Source organism: Lactuca saligna, chromosome 1 (genome assembly GCF_052625555.1).
Source record: "Lactuca saligna cultivar CGN05327 chromosome 1, ASM5262555v1, whole genome shotgun sequence".
NCBI lineage: Eukaryota > Viridiplantae > Streptophyta > Magnoliopsida > Asterales > Asteraceae > Lactuca > Lactuca saligna.
Genome location: NC_136417.1, coordinates 58,743,006 through 58,758,252, shown reverse-complemented (window position 1 = coordinate 58,758,252; position 15,247 = coordinate 58,743,006). Strand labels below are relative to the sequence as shown.

Genomic DNA, 15,247 nt, shown 5'->3' with positions numbered 1-15,247 from the left:
ATGGAAATAACATGTACTCTAGGTCTCACCAAAATAAATGGGACTGCACACATGTATACTAGCCCAATCATGACCTGTTTATAATACGAGTTACATGGATCAACCCAAAAATATCTCAAACCCGTTTAAGGTTAATCCAAACCTAATTATTTGTATGTCAGGTTTAAACTAGCAGCACGTTATGTTTTTTTACCCGACTTTTGCATCTCTAGTTTGCAACATATATAGGATTGTTAATATATAACAAAAATGAAGTAAATCTCAAATGCCAAAGATAATATCAATTATTCAATTGCTCGCAAGAAAAAAAAAAAAAAAAACAACTCAATTAAACTCCTATATATAACTCTTTACTTTTCACTGCAAAAGTGTAAATGAATACACTTTGTAAAATTGGGAGAAAAACATGTTAAACATGATTTCTATGTCTGTATGTTCCATGATTTTAATAATATTATCTCACATTTACTAACAGTAAAACTGTTTTTGTAATTTTTATTTCACAATATACATTTGTTTCTTCTATGATAATACAGTTTAATTCATCATCACAGATATCACCTCACAAAAGGGGTCATGTCCATACCCACTGGTATTAGGACTTCAGATAACATTATACATGAATTTTATAAAACAATTAAGATAAAGATATAAAATATAATAATTTGTTTTTCCAAAGAATGGGTGTAATAATGAATCAAATAACGAGACAAATAACTAGCAACAAGAGTTGCATGTTATGTGGCTTATATGATACCTTTCTTTCAATTCACAATTCACAAGACAAAAGAGTATGGCTTAATTAGATACTTGGGCCATATGGACCCAATGAATCCATAATCATTATTCATTTATCGATAATATTTTCATATTAGTCCATTTTAACCTTTTAATATCAAAATTGTATTAAACCATAATGCTTGAGTGATTTGGTACATGTGAAAATTGTGATGTGTAAAACTTATAACAATTTCTTTTGGAATTGAACAAATTGAACAATTTATTTTTAAAGATGTTTTATTTTTGTGGATTTTTTTATATATTTTAGTTCAAAGACAGAAAAGAAGCAACGTGCATTTCAGTGGTCAGAAGTCATGCTCCCTCAACCCTTTTCTCCATCTACTTGCGATCCACTCTCATCTCTCCACGTGTCAAATCACAATCGCCACGTAGGATTTTATTCGGTGCTCTGTTCCTCCTGGCGCAGTTTAGCAAAAACCCTGTCTTCAGTGAACTCAAAGGCCATAGAGAGACGGAAACAGCGAAAGGTTTTCAACGGACAAAACGAGGCCAACTAATACTGCATGCTCAGCCGTCGGATCTTAATCTAACGGCTGAAATATCGAGAATTCTCACCTTTATATAAACGTGGACTCCTTTGATTTCTCAACTGTCCAATTGTTCATTCTTCATATTCAAACCACACACAAACAGATCCCGGATTCCGCCGTCAAACGCCATCGTTTAGTCGTAACGATGGCGTCGGTAGCCCTCACCACCTCCGTCAACCTAGGGTTCAGGTCATTCGCCACTTCAAATCACCGCATATCATCCAAACAATCTCCTCCGTTAAATCTCAACAGATCAAACAGTCAGCACCACCTCCGGTCATCTTCTTCATACACATCAAATCTTACTCCTCGCTTGCCCCTACTCGGCCTTAAATCACCGAAGAGAAACCTGAATTTCTCCGTACAAGCATCTGCTGCTGTAGTTCCGGCTAAACAGGATCCTGCTCCGGCGCCGGTGCCATGGCAAGGAGCTGCGATGAAACCTCTGCTTGCTTCAATCGCCACCGGTGTTATCCTCTGGTTCGTTCCGGTACCTACTGGAGTTTCTAAGAATGCATGGCAATTGCTTTCGATATTTCTCGCAACTATTGTTGGGATCATCACACAGCCTCTCCCACTCGGTGCTGTAGCGTTAATGGGACTAGGTGCGTGCGTTCTCACCAAAACACTGACGTTTGCCGCTGCATTTTCGGCTTTCGGTGATCCGATCCCTTGGTTAATTGCTCTTGCCTTCTTCTTCGCCAGAGGATTTATCAAAACAGGATTAGGAAACAGAATTGCTTACCAATTTGTCTCGTTATTCGGTAGCTCATCGTTAGGGCTAGGATATAGTTTGGTTTTCAGTGAGGCTTTGTTAGCACCAGCAATTCCTTCAGTTTCCGCTAGAGCAGGAGGAATTTTCTTGCCCTTGGTTAAGTCCTTATGCGTTGCTTGTGGGAGTAATGTAGGCGATGGAACCGAGCATAAGCTTGGTTCATGGTTGATGTTGACTTGTTTCCAGACGTCGGTTATTAGCTCCTCTATGTTCTTGACTGCGATGGCTGCGAATCCACTGAGTGCTAATTTGACTTTTAACACCATAAAGCAGACAATCGGGTGGACCGATTGGGCAACAGCTGCGATCGTTCCTGGAATGGTATCATTGATTGTAGTCCCACTAATTCTCTACTTAATCTATCCACCATCTGTGAAGAGTAGCCCTGATGCACCCAAGCTTGCAAAAGAGAGATTGGAGAAAATGGGGCCAATGACAAAGAACGAAATCATCATGGCAGGCACTTTGCTTCTTACGGTATGGCAAAACTGATTACTCATTAGTCACTACAACTACGTTGATTTATTCATTCATACTGTAGTTAGTACTAACTGAACAATTCTGGAGTTAGGTTGGGCTATGGATATTTGGAGGAATGCTGAATGTTGATGCTGTTACAGCTGCAATTCTTGGACTATCTGTTCTTCTTATAACAGGAGTCGTGACATGGAAAGAATGCTTAGGTGAATCGGTTGCTTGGGACACTCTTACATGGTTTGCTGCACTCATTGCAATGGCAGGGTACCTCAACAAATATGGTCTCATCTCCTGGTTCAGTCAAACCGTGGTCAAGGTATGTTTTCAATTTCATAATACATTCATCCTCCAAACATAACAAAATCTGAAAATCTTTTGAATTCAGTTTGTAGGTGGACTAGGTCTTCAATGGCAAGCATCTTTTGGGATTTTAGTTCTTCTATACTTCTACTCCCATTACTTTTTCGCTAGTGGAGCTGCTCACATTGGTGCCATGTTCACCGCCTTCTTGTCAGTTGCCACTGCCCTTGGGACACCACCTCTGTTTGCAGCAATGGTGTTAGCATTTCTTTCCAACCTCATGGGCGGGTTGACCCATTATGGAATCGGATCAGCTCCAGTTTTCTATGGAGCAAACTATGTCCCTCTTGCAAAATGGTGGGGCTATGGGTTCCTTATCTCTGTGGTCAACATCATCATCTGGCTTGGTGTTGGAGGTGTCTGGTGGAAGTTCATCGGCTTATGGTAGTTAAAAAAAAGGTACCAGTTTGATCACAAAACTCACAACTTTCTGACTTCTCCTGTGCGTTTTTCTTTTGCTACTAGGATTTTAACCAAATCCAAATCTAGTTTTCAAGATTTTTGCTCAGGATTCTTTAGCCTTGCAAATAATTTTTGTGTTTGTTGGAGGGTTGTGTAGGTTAAGATGTTATACATCATACATGGCATGAGGCCGAATTATATTTCAAGTTTGAATTTGTACTTTTAAAATTTTGATATGTCACATTATGTAACTTGGAGAATTCTAGCATGTTTTTGCTATGGTTTTGCATTTCATATACTTGGATAAATTTCACATATCATCTTTATGAAGTGCTTAATAAACAAAGACATGTTTCTTTTCTTTTTTTTGACTGAATGAACTAAATCTAGGTAATTCCCTTTAGAAAGCACCAGGGCCCGGTTCCTGTCCCTATCCTGCAAAAACACATGACGAAAGTACTTGAGGATGTTTACGGTATAGAGATAGATACAAAAATAGACAGGACACAAAAGGGCAAATTACAGAATGCCCTTTTGTGTCTTGTCTTACCAAAGACAAAACATCGTGTTTTGGCTCAGAGTATTTGTGATATGAAAAAGTACCTCCAAAAACCAGCGAATGCTCTCATACTCATATATAAAGTCAGAGCAACCCATAGACCGATGAACCCGTGGCTTGAGGCGACAAATAATGATATAATGCTAATTATAGCAACCAGAACCTAAGATCCAAAAAATTTAAAATAGTCTCAATTGAAGAAATATCCATTTGTTCGATTTTATTTATTTCATTTGATATAAAAAAGTAGAAAAAAAAAAAAAAAAAGAATGGTGAAAAGAAGTGAACCATAGAATATGCTGCATATGCAAAATCAGATGCTCCAAAGTTGACACCATCGAAAACAAAGGCCAATGCGTTGATTGGTTGAGTTCCCGCAACAAACTAATACACGAAAAGAAGATCATCACATTGTTAGAGTTAGTTTTAAAGATTAAGCCAAAAAAAAGAGTTTTTAGTTTTCTTTGAGTAAATAATACCGGGATTCCGATGCTAATGAGATGTAGGACACCAGATTCTTTTGTAAACAATCTTGCTCCAAAGTGTAATCCGAACCCTAAAAGAATAGACAAAGCAACCCCAAGAACTACACCTAACTGCATTGCTAAGCCATAACATCAATAACAATATCCACAATAATTTTATGCAAATAAGATTTTCATAATTATATTTTATTCTTTTATCTTATTAATTTGATAGTTGTTGATTGAATAAAATTTACATATGGATCTACGAATAAGAGACATTTCAAGGAAGTCAAGACAAAGTCAAAGGCTTTGAAGTGTGGTATTAAAAAGTATGACTCAATCTCTTACTAAACCCGATAACAGACATATCAAACAACCCTGCTCCTACATAACATATCTTAACCATTTTGTTGACTTGATATTAATATAACATTAAGAGCTTGCGTATTGTGTATACCTGCAATACTCTTGAAGCAATTGCAGTAACCTTTTCGTAGTCCATTTTTGCAAATGCGCTTGCAATTATAGCCTTAAAGGAAAAGAGTTAAGCCAGATAAAACATTTTATATGTGAGCCAAAAAGAATAAGAATATATAGTGAGTGAGTTATAATGTTATATAGAAACAGAAACCTGTCCTGCAACAGCCAAACCATCGGCTAGAAGTGAAGTTGCAAGCCAAACTTGCAAGCAAACTTGAAACGCAGCCATTGTTGTTGACCCTTGTCTTGCAGCCATTGATGCAGCTAATGTTACACAGAATGTTACAGCCGTCACTCTCATTAACAGCAAAAAACCTGTGTTTTTTAGAAACATAAACCAAAGCAAAATCTGAGAAACATTTGATCCAATTTATATTGTTTAAATAAGACATGAAATTGATATAATCACCGTTTTTGAGAAATCGGCCAAACTGGAGATGCTTAGAATTAGGTGGTACGATATCAATCTTTTCTATTAATCGCCAAAAGAGAATTATTGAAATTAGATACCTACACACAAGTGTCGAAAGATCAATGAGTTTTTAAAGGAAAAAGGAGATACATTTTGACTTTCGATGCTAAAATAAGTGTCTTTAATTTGATTTTTTATAATGCGGGATATAAATGATCATATGATGTAATGAAACGATTTAGAAATTCTTAAAACCTTGTAAAAGTCTCTAATGAAAAGTTGTTTAGAAGGGTATAGAATTTAGTAGGACATGGAACAATGTATCAAATGCTTAAGGAATAGCCTAAAATTATGCCTTATAAAGAAGTCATTAAAAAATATCTATAACTTTGTAAATAGGTCAAACATTTGCATTTGTAAAACATTCATTTATTCGTTTATGAAAATATAGGTCCATGTAGATAGATGTCAAGACACCATGTAAATAGGTCAAACATTTGCATTTGTAAAACATTCATTTATTCATTTATGAAAATATAGGTCCATGTAGATAGATATATGATGGATATAATTTAATGTACAATCTTAGGGAACCAAACTTGTGTTGTCTTTTATTCTTTAATGATCTTCAATATATACAATAAGACTACAAGGAGTGGGTTTGACAAATGATCTTCAATATATACAATAAAACTACAGGGAGTGGGTGTGCCAAACCCACTCGCCTTGCATTTAGGCATGCACCAACAACACCTTCTAGCACATGCTAAGGGGAAATGCCAATCTTCGCTCACCGAGTCTGCAGCATAAGGAGAGAGAGAGAGAGAGAGAGAGAGAGAGAGAGAGAGAGAGAGAGAGGGGGGAGAAGGTGGAGAGAGAATGTATAGTGAGTTGTGATTGGTTGATTTTATTTTAGTTTTTTTTTTTTCAAAACTAATACCAAGCACATCACTACTCCCTATCACCATGTTATGCTTATGTGGCATGCCAAAAAAAAATAATGTGTCAACGCATAACACATGCTACCACTCCCTTAACCTAAGTGTTTCATTTTGATAAGATATGGCATCTCATTCTTATCATCTTTTTCCTATCAATTTCTCTTTAAATATTAACACCAATTAAGTGTATAATCTATCCATCCATTGCTTCATCGCAACTCTATAAAAACAAATTATAAAACCCACAAGAGGAACCCAACCTATGCTACTAGAAAGTGTGTCTATATATATATATATATATATATATATATATATATATATATATATATATATATATATATATATATATATATATATATATATATATATATATATATATCGAGTTACAAGTGGTAGGCGTGTTGTAAAACTTGACCTACTAGGTTGAGTACTCGATATTGGGTATATTTCGAGGTGATAATGTCGGTCAAAAAACCAGATTCGGTCAAACTCGGGTCCAACTCAGCATGTTCGGTCAACCTGGCCAACTCGGTGGAATTTTCACTTTTTTAATAAAAAAAAAACAATAATTAGTATTGATATTAATCTATCGTTATTAATTTAATGAACTTATGATATTTGTTATATATAAATTTTCAAAATTAATTTTATTTATAATTTACTCAATTCAAGTACTCCCGTGTCTTGGTGGAGTACTCCTTACTCACGAGTTGATCATCATTGAAACCTTAGCAACTTTGCACCACTGAGTGGTGGTAACAATGTTTTTATTAGGGCTTGTTAATCATTAATTGTTAGTGGTAGAATCAATGTTTTAAATAATGTTATGCATGACTTGACGGCAACATCGAACCTCAAACTTTTTCAAATTACGGTGAGTCACGTTGTTTCTAAGACATGACTTAAGACGGTAACTTTGTGTATAATTAATAATTTTATATATTTTTTCTATTATTATATATATATATATATATATATATATATATATATATATATATATATATATATGACTTAAGGCTGCATTTTATTAAATTTTGGCGGTAAGTACATGCTTTGGAGTCTTGAATACTCCTTTGAGTTTCTTGATTATTCATCGGTAGGGTCTACTAGGGTTTGTTTATTGTTATTAGTAGTAAATATTTTGTTAAGATTTGTAATTTTGTTTCTTTAGTACTTAGAACGCCATAAGTTTTTTCAAAACTTTTTCAATAAAAATCTTCCGACATTTTAACAAGCTATAGGTGAACTTTGTTAATTAACAAGATTTATGGTAGAGCTTTTTTACAAAATAATACAATAATATTTATATATCTATATTAAATATATATTTTTCTTTTTTGTCAAAAGTGATTGATATTTTAGGACCATAAAAAAAAACATATGAAAAAGCTCATGAATGTTTATAAAGTTTTTGGGTTAATGATTTTACAATAACTTGGCACTAAAAATACCAAAAAGTTATATGAATTATTATTATTATTATTATGATGAATGCTTTTAATTGGTATATTTTGTTAGTTACTAAATATTAAAATTTTATTATGTTAACATCCCAGTGAATAATCCTACGCCAATAGCCAGGTCAATACTAAACCAACAATTCTGTCTCATATCAATTGGCAACATCTTTCTTGAATTAGTCCAACTAAGATATTTTCAAGTTCATATATGTAAATTGAATAATTCATTTATAAAAGTAAATAGTTCAAATGTATCCATTCCTTGAAAAAGAAAAACACAATATCAAGATAACTTACTGAGATATAACATGAGCAATGGCCGCACCGCTAACGCCAAGACCAAAAACAAAAATAAATATTGGGTCTAGAATAATATTTGTCACATCTCCTGCCACTTAAACTCATTTAAAATTAAATTGAAGTTAGAAAATACATAAATGATATATTATAGACAATATATCATTATTTCATTTTCCACTTACCGGTTGCATACAAAGGAGTTTTTGTGTCTTTGAATCCACGAAAGACTCCTTGCATCGCTAACGAAAGTAGAACCGCAGGAGCACCAAGCGACCTTAACTTTAAGTATTGTTGTGCGGGATACAACATAGGAGAGTCCTGTGTATTCAAAAGAATCAATGTCTAGGTTTTAACAGTTTTATTCAAAACCTTGAACTGTTCAAAACCTTGACATCTTCCAGGGTACACATAGACCCTAAAGTACTTTTTTTACCATAAAAAGAAAGCTACTTTATAATAAGTAGTGAAAGCTTAGCCATTTTTACATACCGATTTGATCCCCATTATGCCCAAAATGGGTTTCGATGCGGTTATTAGAAACACAGCTTGCAAAAACCCTAAAACGACCCCGATGATTATAGCAGATGAAGCTGACGGGATCCGTTTTTTCTCGTAGCTTGTAACTATCGACTCCTCATCTAGTGACTCAGACTCTACATTAGCCAAGTTGATATTTTGATAAATAACAAATTAGTTGGATGTCATAAATCATAATAAAATGAAATTTGGTAACAATATTATACTTATGTTTTGTAGTTCGAGCAACTTTTTGTTTTCACTATTTGTAGTGGGCCCTTGCATTTGATGACTTGAGTTCATGATTGTGTCTTCCTCAGCCACAAAAGATGTCGTAATGCTTACTAGAGGAAAAATTGCGATTCTTGACACTTGGTTGAAAACAGCTATCGAAACTCCCACCGCAGCTAGTTCAGTTGCACCTACATGTATACATGAAATTTGTATGTATAATTTTGTCGTAATCATAGATTCATTGTTAACATATAAATAGAAACACATTAGAATATGTGAAATTACCAATTTGACCAATGAAGGCTGTGTCCACAAGAGAGGCAATAGGATCGGCTGTCAAAGCAAGTGCTGCTGGTAAGGCGATTTTAGCTATTTCTACGCCAAGTTCATCCATTTTTAATGCTGACCTGAAAAATACACGTATTACCATTTTAGCACAAAAAGTATAGAACAAGTTTTTAAATTATGTTACAACATTTATAAACAGTTTTAATCAGAATTCAGATGATCGAGTGCACAATAGCTTCTTCAATTTAGAAAATATTATTAAGGATATCTAATTAAAATATATGAAGATAATAAAAAATAAGTATTTATTTGTTGTATCAAAAATATAGTGGTTAGTTTAATATTTGAAAACAGGTAAATGGAAAGGTAATGTACCTCGCATCTTTAAAGAAAATGGAAATGGGAAATCTTGTTGGATTTCCACATGGACATCCATCGTTTTTCTCAGCCATAATATTTAACTAGTTGATAATTGGAGGCTAAAATCGTCAATTCACACTCAAACAAAAGCTTTCTCCATCGATGGTTTTCCTGCAACAAACGCGATAGATCAAACATGAAACATGAAAACACCTAAGACCCATAATTATTAGATTAAAAAACTCGAAGAAAGACCAATTAATCCAAAACATGAAAATACACATCCCAAGAGTGAAACACTATGAACACCAATATAAATGGAATCATATTTTACTTTTCTTTTAAAACAAAAAAAAAAAACAGTACATGTAATCAAGTAAAACATGAATCGCTAGCTTAAGAGATACAGATCACTCTATGTCGTTTGCAATTATAAGGAAGTCGATAACAGAAGGGAAAGAGGATTACTTTGAAGAAGAAAAAAAAAAGGATATATGATAATTGAAGTGAAAGTGTGAAGTTAAAAAGACAGAGACTTATGACAGTTTTGAAGAAAGAATTCCTGGTTGAAACTTTCTCTTTTCACCATCAACTTTCTCAACCATGTATATGAGAGAGAGAGAGAGAGAGAGAGAGAGAGAGAGAGAGAGAGAGAGAGGTGGGTCTTGCTTGTAGAGTTGTAGACTTTAATATTCTTCTAAGTTGTGTCGATTGGTGTAATGGTTTGGAAAAAGGTTGAGATGACAATCCATACATATGACTAGCCCAAAACGTTTGCTTGGTGTATGTACCCTAGCATATTTGGCTATTTGCATTGTTTTTTTTTTTTTTTAAATAAAAAATTAATATGGACAATGTATCCAATAATAGTGTTCTTATGCTTTGAAATGAGATGGTAAATCGTATTATCTAAGAGGCGGATGTCGGACACATCCAAATGTCAATCACATGTGGGTAAATCGTGGCACTCGTATTAATTTGAACCATAGTCCATAGATATCCTTTGTGGAATTTGTCACCTCTATCCCTACCATTAGGTTCTTAGAGGGAAGAAAATATTCTTATATATTTTATAACTTTTATAACAACAAACTTAACTAATTATACAATTTATAACAATTTATGAAATGATACAAGTTTATAACATAGGGCATATATATATATATATATATATATATATATATATATATATATATATATTAGTTTATAGCACGTGGAAATTATGATTACAAAATTGATTAAACTTTCATAGTAAAAAACTCAAAGTTATAATTTAAATGTTTTAAATAAATTATTTTAAGTACATTATTAATTAAGAAATATTTTTTTAATTATATAAAATTATAATTGTTGGTTCAAATAAATATGTGAAATTATATCATATTATAATTTTTATTAATTTTATTTTCTTTATATTCTAATTTTATTAATTTAATGTAATTAAAGTGGAAATTTTAAATTTTGAAATTTAGAATGAAGAATTAATAGTTTGACAAGTAATACGATATTAATTAAAAAGCTATTACGGTGACACATGGCAAAAAAATATTTTTTTATTAATAGGTTGACAAATGATAAATACATTTTCATTCAATTTCCTCCTAAAAAAAACATGATCTAACTCCTTGTAATAAGTGACACATTATTTCCAACATTTTAAAAAATAGATGTAAAAAATGCCTAAACCACCCAACATAGATTTCACATCTTAACTTTAAGGTTATAAAGTTTTTTCTTAAATCTATCAATTATGACATATCAATCGTCACATATTATCCCCTACCAGTAATTCAAAATGTTTTAAAGGAACTATAGTTGTTTCACATCCTATAATAACTACCATTTGATTTAGTCTAGTCGAATCTTTCTCTACTATGTGTCTATTGACGTGATGAGATTCATTTCTAACCCTGAAGCTAAATTAAAAATCCCAACAATCAAACTAAATTTTGGACTTTTTCTTGCATCCTATTTACCTAAGAACAAAGCATCATCGATGTAGAATAAATAAGAGATCGGAGAAACCTTCATTTCCAACGAGTGCACCACTGAAACATACCATGAATTATAACATCATTCATAGTTACAGGAAGATCATCTATTGTTATAATGAAGATAAATTGGGACAATGAATCTCAACCCCTTATACTAGTGGAACTTAAAAAAGGCAAAGGTGACAAAACAACAATCTTATCAAAACAACAATCTTATCAAACATTAATACGATTCGATTTGGGTGACATCTTCATAAATCTGATTGGACCCGAATATGATTTGGTTTGGGATGGTTTATGCGGATTTTTGTCCACAGGATTCCAAACAGTTATATCTAATCCGCATGTTTAATTATTTATTAACTTATAAACTAATAAACTACACCATAAAATGTAATATCATCCAAATATAGCTTCATTAAAATATATTTTAAAAGCAAGAAAGTCAAAACATACATTTATTAAAAAAAATAGACTATTAATATTAGGGTGCCGCTAAAGCTGAACAGTACTAGTGAGGGAAAAAGTGAAGGAAGTTTTTTCTCTCAACTGGACATCATCCCTTGACTGAGGGAAAGGTGGTGAGGGAAAGAGGTGAGGGAGCTAATTCTCTCACTCTCTCTTCTATTTCTATTGGCCAACTTTTTTTTATCTTTTTTAATAATTATTAAATTATATACCTATTAAAAATTATTTAAAAATATATCAAAACTTATGGTTTTTAATTCCCTACAAAATGAGTATATAATATTTATAGGAAATATATATATATATATTTTTTTAAAATAAAAAAAAATAGTAAGGAAAATTTCCAACTCATTCATTAGGTTTAGGTGAAGGAAAGGAAAGTGAAAGGAATGATCTTATGGCTCACAAAAAGGGAAGAGAGTTTCCCACCCACACTTTCCGTCTAATAGATTTTTTGAAGTAATCTTCAATTTTTTGGCCTTCTAATTAGGATTCGACTTTTTTTTTTTTTTTGCTCTTCAATCATTCTGGTTGTATTGGGTATTTTCGGTAGCATTTTTTGTCATTTTCTTGAAGCCTTGTCCAATTATTGTTCTATTATTTGCATTTGATGATGACCGTTTTCGTTATTGGTCCATATATTGTTCAAAATGTAATGAAACGCTAGATAATGAGTACATGAATTCCATATAGTTTAAATTAAATAGATGTGATGGTACACCATAATTATAAATTGAAACATTGTATAATTCATATGTTTTTATGCATAAAAGATAATGAGTATAATAAATGTCATAAATTTGTTGGAGAATCTAATACCATTAAAAAAAATGATACGATAAGCATATGCCATTTTATATATGCTCTCCGAATTGCTTTTTGATGGATTCTTTACAGGTAGGGCCTTAGGGGACGATATTATAATAACAGTTGCTAACTATATTACCATTTTCCTGTTACTCAAGTAATCAAATATTACATTAACACTAAACCGCGTATAATTCGTTTGCACAATTGTGTACAATGACTTTACTTCAAAAGGAAAATAAACATAGTGATATGTCACGATCACATTTTAAACAATGTAATAACATTAGCACCTTTTTGAGACATTTGGCCTATTAATGTGATCATGGAGGTTGGTATAACTTATAAGATGTCTCTACAAAGTAAGGAAAGAGACAAACTAAAATTGGTAATAAACAAACTAAATTGCTAAAAACTCGCCATAGTAAGAAATGTTTGTTAGAATAAGTTTACTTAGATGATATGATGAAGTAAATAGATATAAAGATAACTTTCTCACATATATTCCTTATATTCCTTGTTGATATGACAAGGAACATGATATATAAACAATTGTATTATTGGGCAAAGTACATCCAACATGTTCCAAAACATATAAATTCACATCCAAGTTAGCAAATATTGTACCCCCATTCATGATTTTAAGTAATTATACATAGCGGTGAGCAAATGGGCCGCAAGAACTACTAAATCGATATCGGTACCAAATTGAAATGTATGTTCTTTATCAGGTTTGTGTTAGGACCGTTACAAACATATTTTGATGGCTAAAGTTATTTGGGTCATAAGCAAAAATAGCAAAAACTAAAATAAAAGTATATGCAAATGAAAAAAATATACTCAATTTATCAGTTAGTTGTAGTGTCCAACGAACAAAATGAAAATTGCAAACAAATGACATATGACATATCAATTTATCATTTAATAATAAACTATGAAATAATAGAAAATAAATAAATAAATAACAGACTTTGTTGTGTTAGATAGTTATGTTGGATTGTTGATATATTTGTCTAAGTTGGTCATTAAAAAGCTATTTAACAATTCACAACGGTATATTTTCACTTGTGTGGTGAGTCATCATAATATGGTGAGACAATTTAGTGATAGAAAAAACAATTCATAACACAAATAAAGGCAAATTACAATATCAAAACAATAAAATTTCAATACCCAAATTGAGTTAAAATACAAAATTTCAATATCTAAATCACAGATATGTAATATATTTATGATCTAAGACACTTAGACAAGCTAGGTGACCAAAATGAAAAACAGAATGTTGATGTAAAACAAAATCACGCATTCAAATTAATCTAGAAACTATTATAAACTCCGGATAACCTAATAACAACCGAGATTTAAAACAAACAAAGATATTTATGTAATACAAAATCAATCATTCCTTATTTAATCCTTGAAATTCGTGTTAACGATCAAATTCTTCAAAGATACAAAATTCATGTCGTATAACAGAATATATTATATTTGGGGCCCATAAAACTATTTTCTTAAATGAATAACATTAACTAAATAGACAGATGCTACCAACATGAAACATAGACTAATTTTATTGGGCTCTTGTGAGGGATGGGCCATGGATTGTTATCCATCTGAGACAGGCCCGGACGGTATTCGATTCCTCAAATATCTAATTTTTTGCTCTCCGTACCGTCGGGTTTAGGTGAAAATCAATATAGAACTGAAATTTAAAGGGGAAAACTCTTAAAACCCAAGAAATCAATTCCCTTAGTTACATTCAAATCAGAAAATCGTTAACCACCACCCCCCCCCCCCCAAAAAAAAAAAAAAAAAAAAAAAATCTACTATCGATGGCTCTTCTACCCTACCAAACCGAAAAATTCTGATCAGCCCTCTAAATCAACAACATTATACGAAAGATCAAGTTTCTTCACTTCATTCTTGAGTATTAACGGAAAATCAGGTTCCACCATAGAAGATGTATTTCAGACAAGATAATAAACAATTTCACAATCAGTACTAAGAAGTAATATTGAATTGTTATAATCTCTAATGCAAATAAACCAACAAATAATATTGAGAGTTTCGTCGCATATAATAAATAATAAAACCTAATTATTATTATTAGGTTACCAAATTTCCTCCAGAAATCAATTTGATCATCCGCGGTCATATGTGATTATAATAAATGTAGAAGGAAGACTATTTTGTTGTAGAACGAATTAAAAGATGAGACATAATTTAATATCAACTTGATGTTCTCTGATATTTGGATACTAAAAACTACACAGAATAACTCGTGTCCTTAAAGGTTTTTAGTCGCTCTAGGGCTTTAAGATTCAAAGTAAAACCTCGTAATTGAATGAAGATTATTGTTCTTTCCAACAATTATGGAAGAACCGATAAACACACAACAAAAAACTCCTAAAGGAAAAAGAAAGTTGCATTGAAGAGAGAGTGTGCAAAGAAGACTCTATTTTTTAGGTGTGAAATAAACGGAACATGTGAGATCTTATTTATCCTATTTATTTATACTCACTTGGAAAAACTTAGACCCCCCAAAAAAAGGACTTGATGATGATGTATGGCTTCTCACTGGCTGTCTCATGGCAACATAAATTTGAATTCGAACAT

The 15,247-nt window shown here is 32.3% G+C and overlaps 2 protein-coding genes across 2 annotated transcripts; one reads left to right on the top strand and one right to left on the bottom strand.

Moving 5' to 3' along the window:
- Positions 1-1,373: 1,373 nt before the first annotated feature.
- DIT1 (dicarboxylate transporter 1) lies at positions 1,374-3,624 on the top strand. Its single transcript, XM_078985549.1, has 3 exons — positions 1,374-2,583; positions 2,678-2,899; positions 2,969-3,624. The coding sequence occupies exons 1-3, from the start codon at positions 1,477-1,479 to the stop codon at positions 3,329-3,331; spliced, it is 1,692 nt and encodes a 563-aa protein (XP_078841675.1). The 5' UTR covers positions 1,374-1,476; the 3' UTR covers positions 3,332-3,624.
- LOC145037011 (protein DETOXIFICATION 42-like) lies at positions 3,598-10,005 on the bottom strand. Its single transcript, XM_078985555.1, has 14 exons — positions 9,831-10,005; positions 9,378-9,533; positions 9,000-9,121; positions 8,708-8,902; positions 8,454-8,617; positions 8,147-8,282; positions 7,962-8,058; positions 5,261-5,361; positions 5,003-5,166; positions 4,829-4,900; positions 4,384-4,500; positions 4,193-4,288; positions 3,949-4,067; positions 3,598-3,780 (listed from the first exon to the last, which is right to left on the bottom strand). Exons 2-14 carry the CDS (start codon positions 9,452-9,454, stop codon positions 3,732-3,734), a joined length of 1,509 nt encoding a protein of 502 aa, XP_078841681.1. The 5' UTR covers positions 9,455-9,533; positions 9,831-10,005; the 3' UTR covers positions 3,598-3,731.
- Positions 10,006-15,247: the final 5,242 nt, after the last annotated feature.

Bases quoted from the DNA above. Each gene is read 5' to 3' on its own strand.
- DIT1 (XM_078985549.1), top strand. From the start codon at position 1,477: ATGGCGTCGGTAGCCCTCACCACCTCCGTCAACCTAGGGTTCAGGTCA. The intron at 2,584-2,677 runs GTATGGCAAAAC...TTCTGGAGTTAG, and splicing joins CAGGCACTTTGCTTCTTACG to GTTGGGCTATGGATATTTGG. The intron at 2,900-2,968 runs GTATGTTTTCAA...TTTTGAATTCAG, and splicing joins TCAGTCAAACCGTGGTCAAG to TTTGTAGGTGGACTAGGTCT.
- LOC145037011 (XM_078985555.1), bottom strand. From the start codon at position 9,454: ATGGCTGAGAAAAACGATGGATGTCCATGTGGAAATCCAACAAGATTT. The intron at 4,901-5,002 runs GTTTCTGTTTCT...TTTTCCTTTAAG, and splicing joins GTTTGGCTGTTGCAGGACAG to GCTATAATTGCAAGCGCATT. The intron at 4,501-4,828 runs GTATACACAATA...TTAGCAATGCAG, and splicing joins TTGCTTCAAGAGTATTGCAG to TTAGGTGTAGTTCTTGGGGT.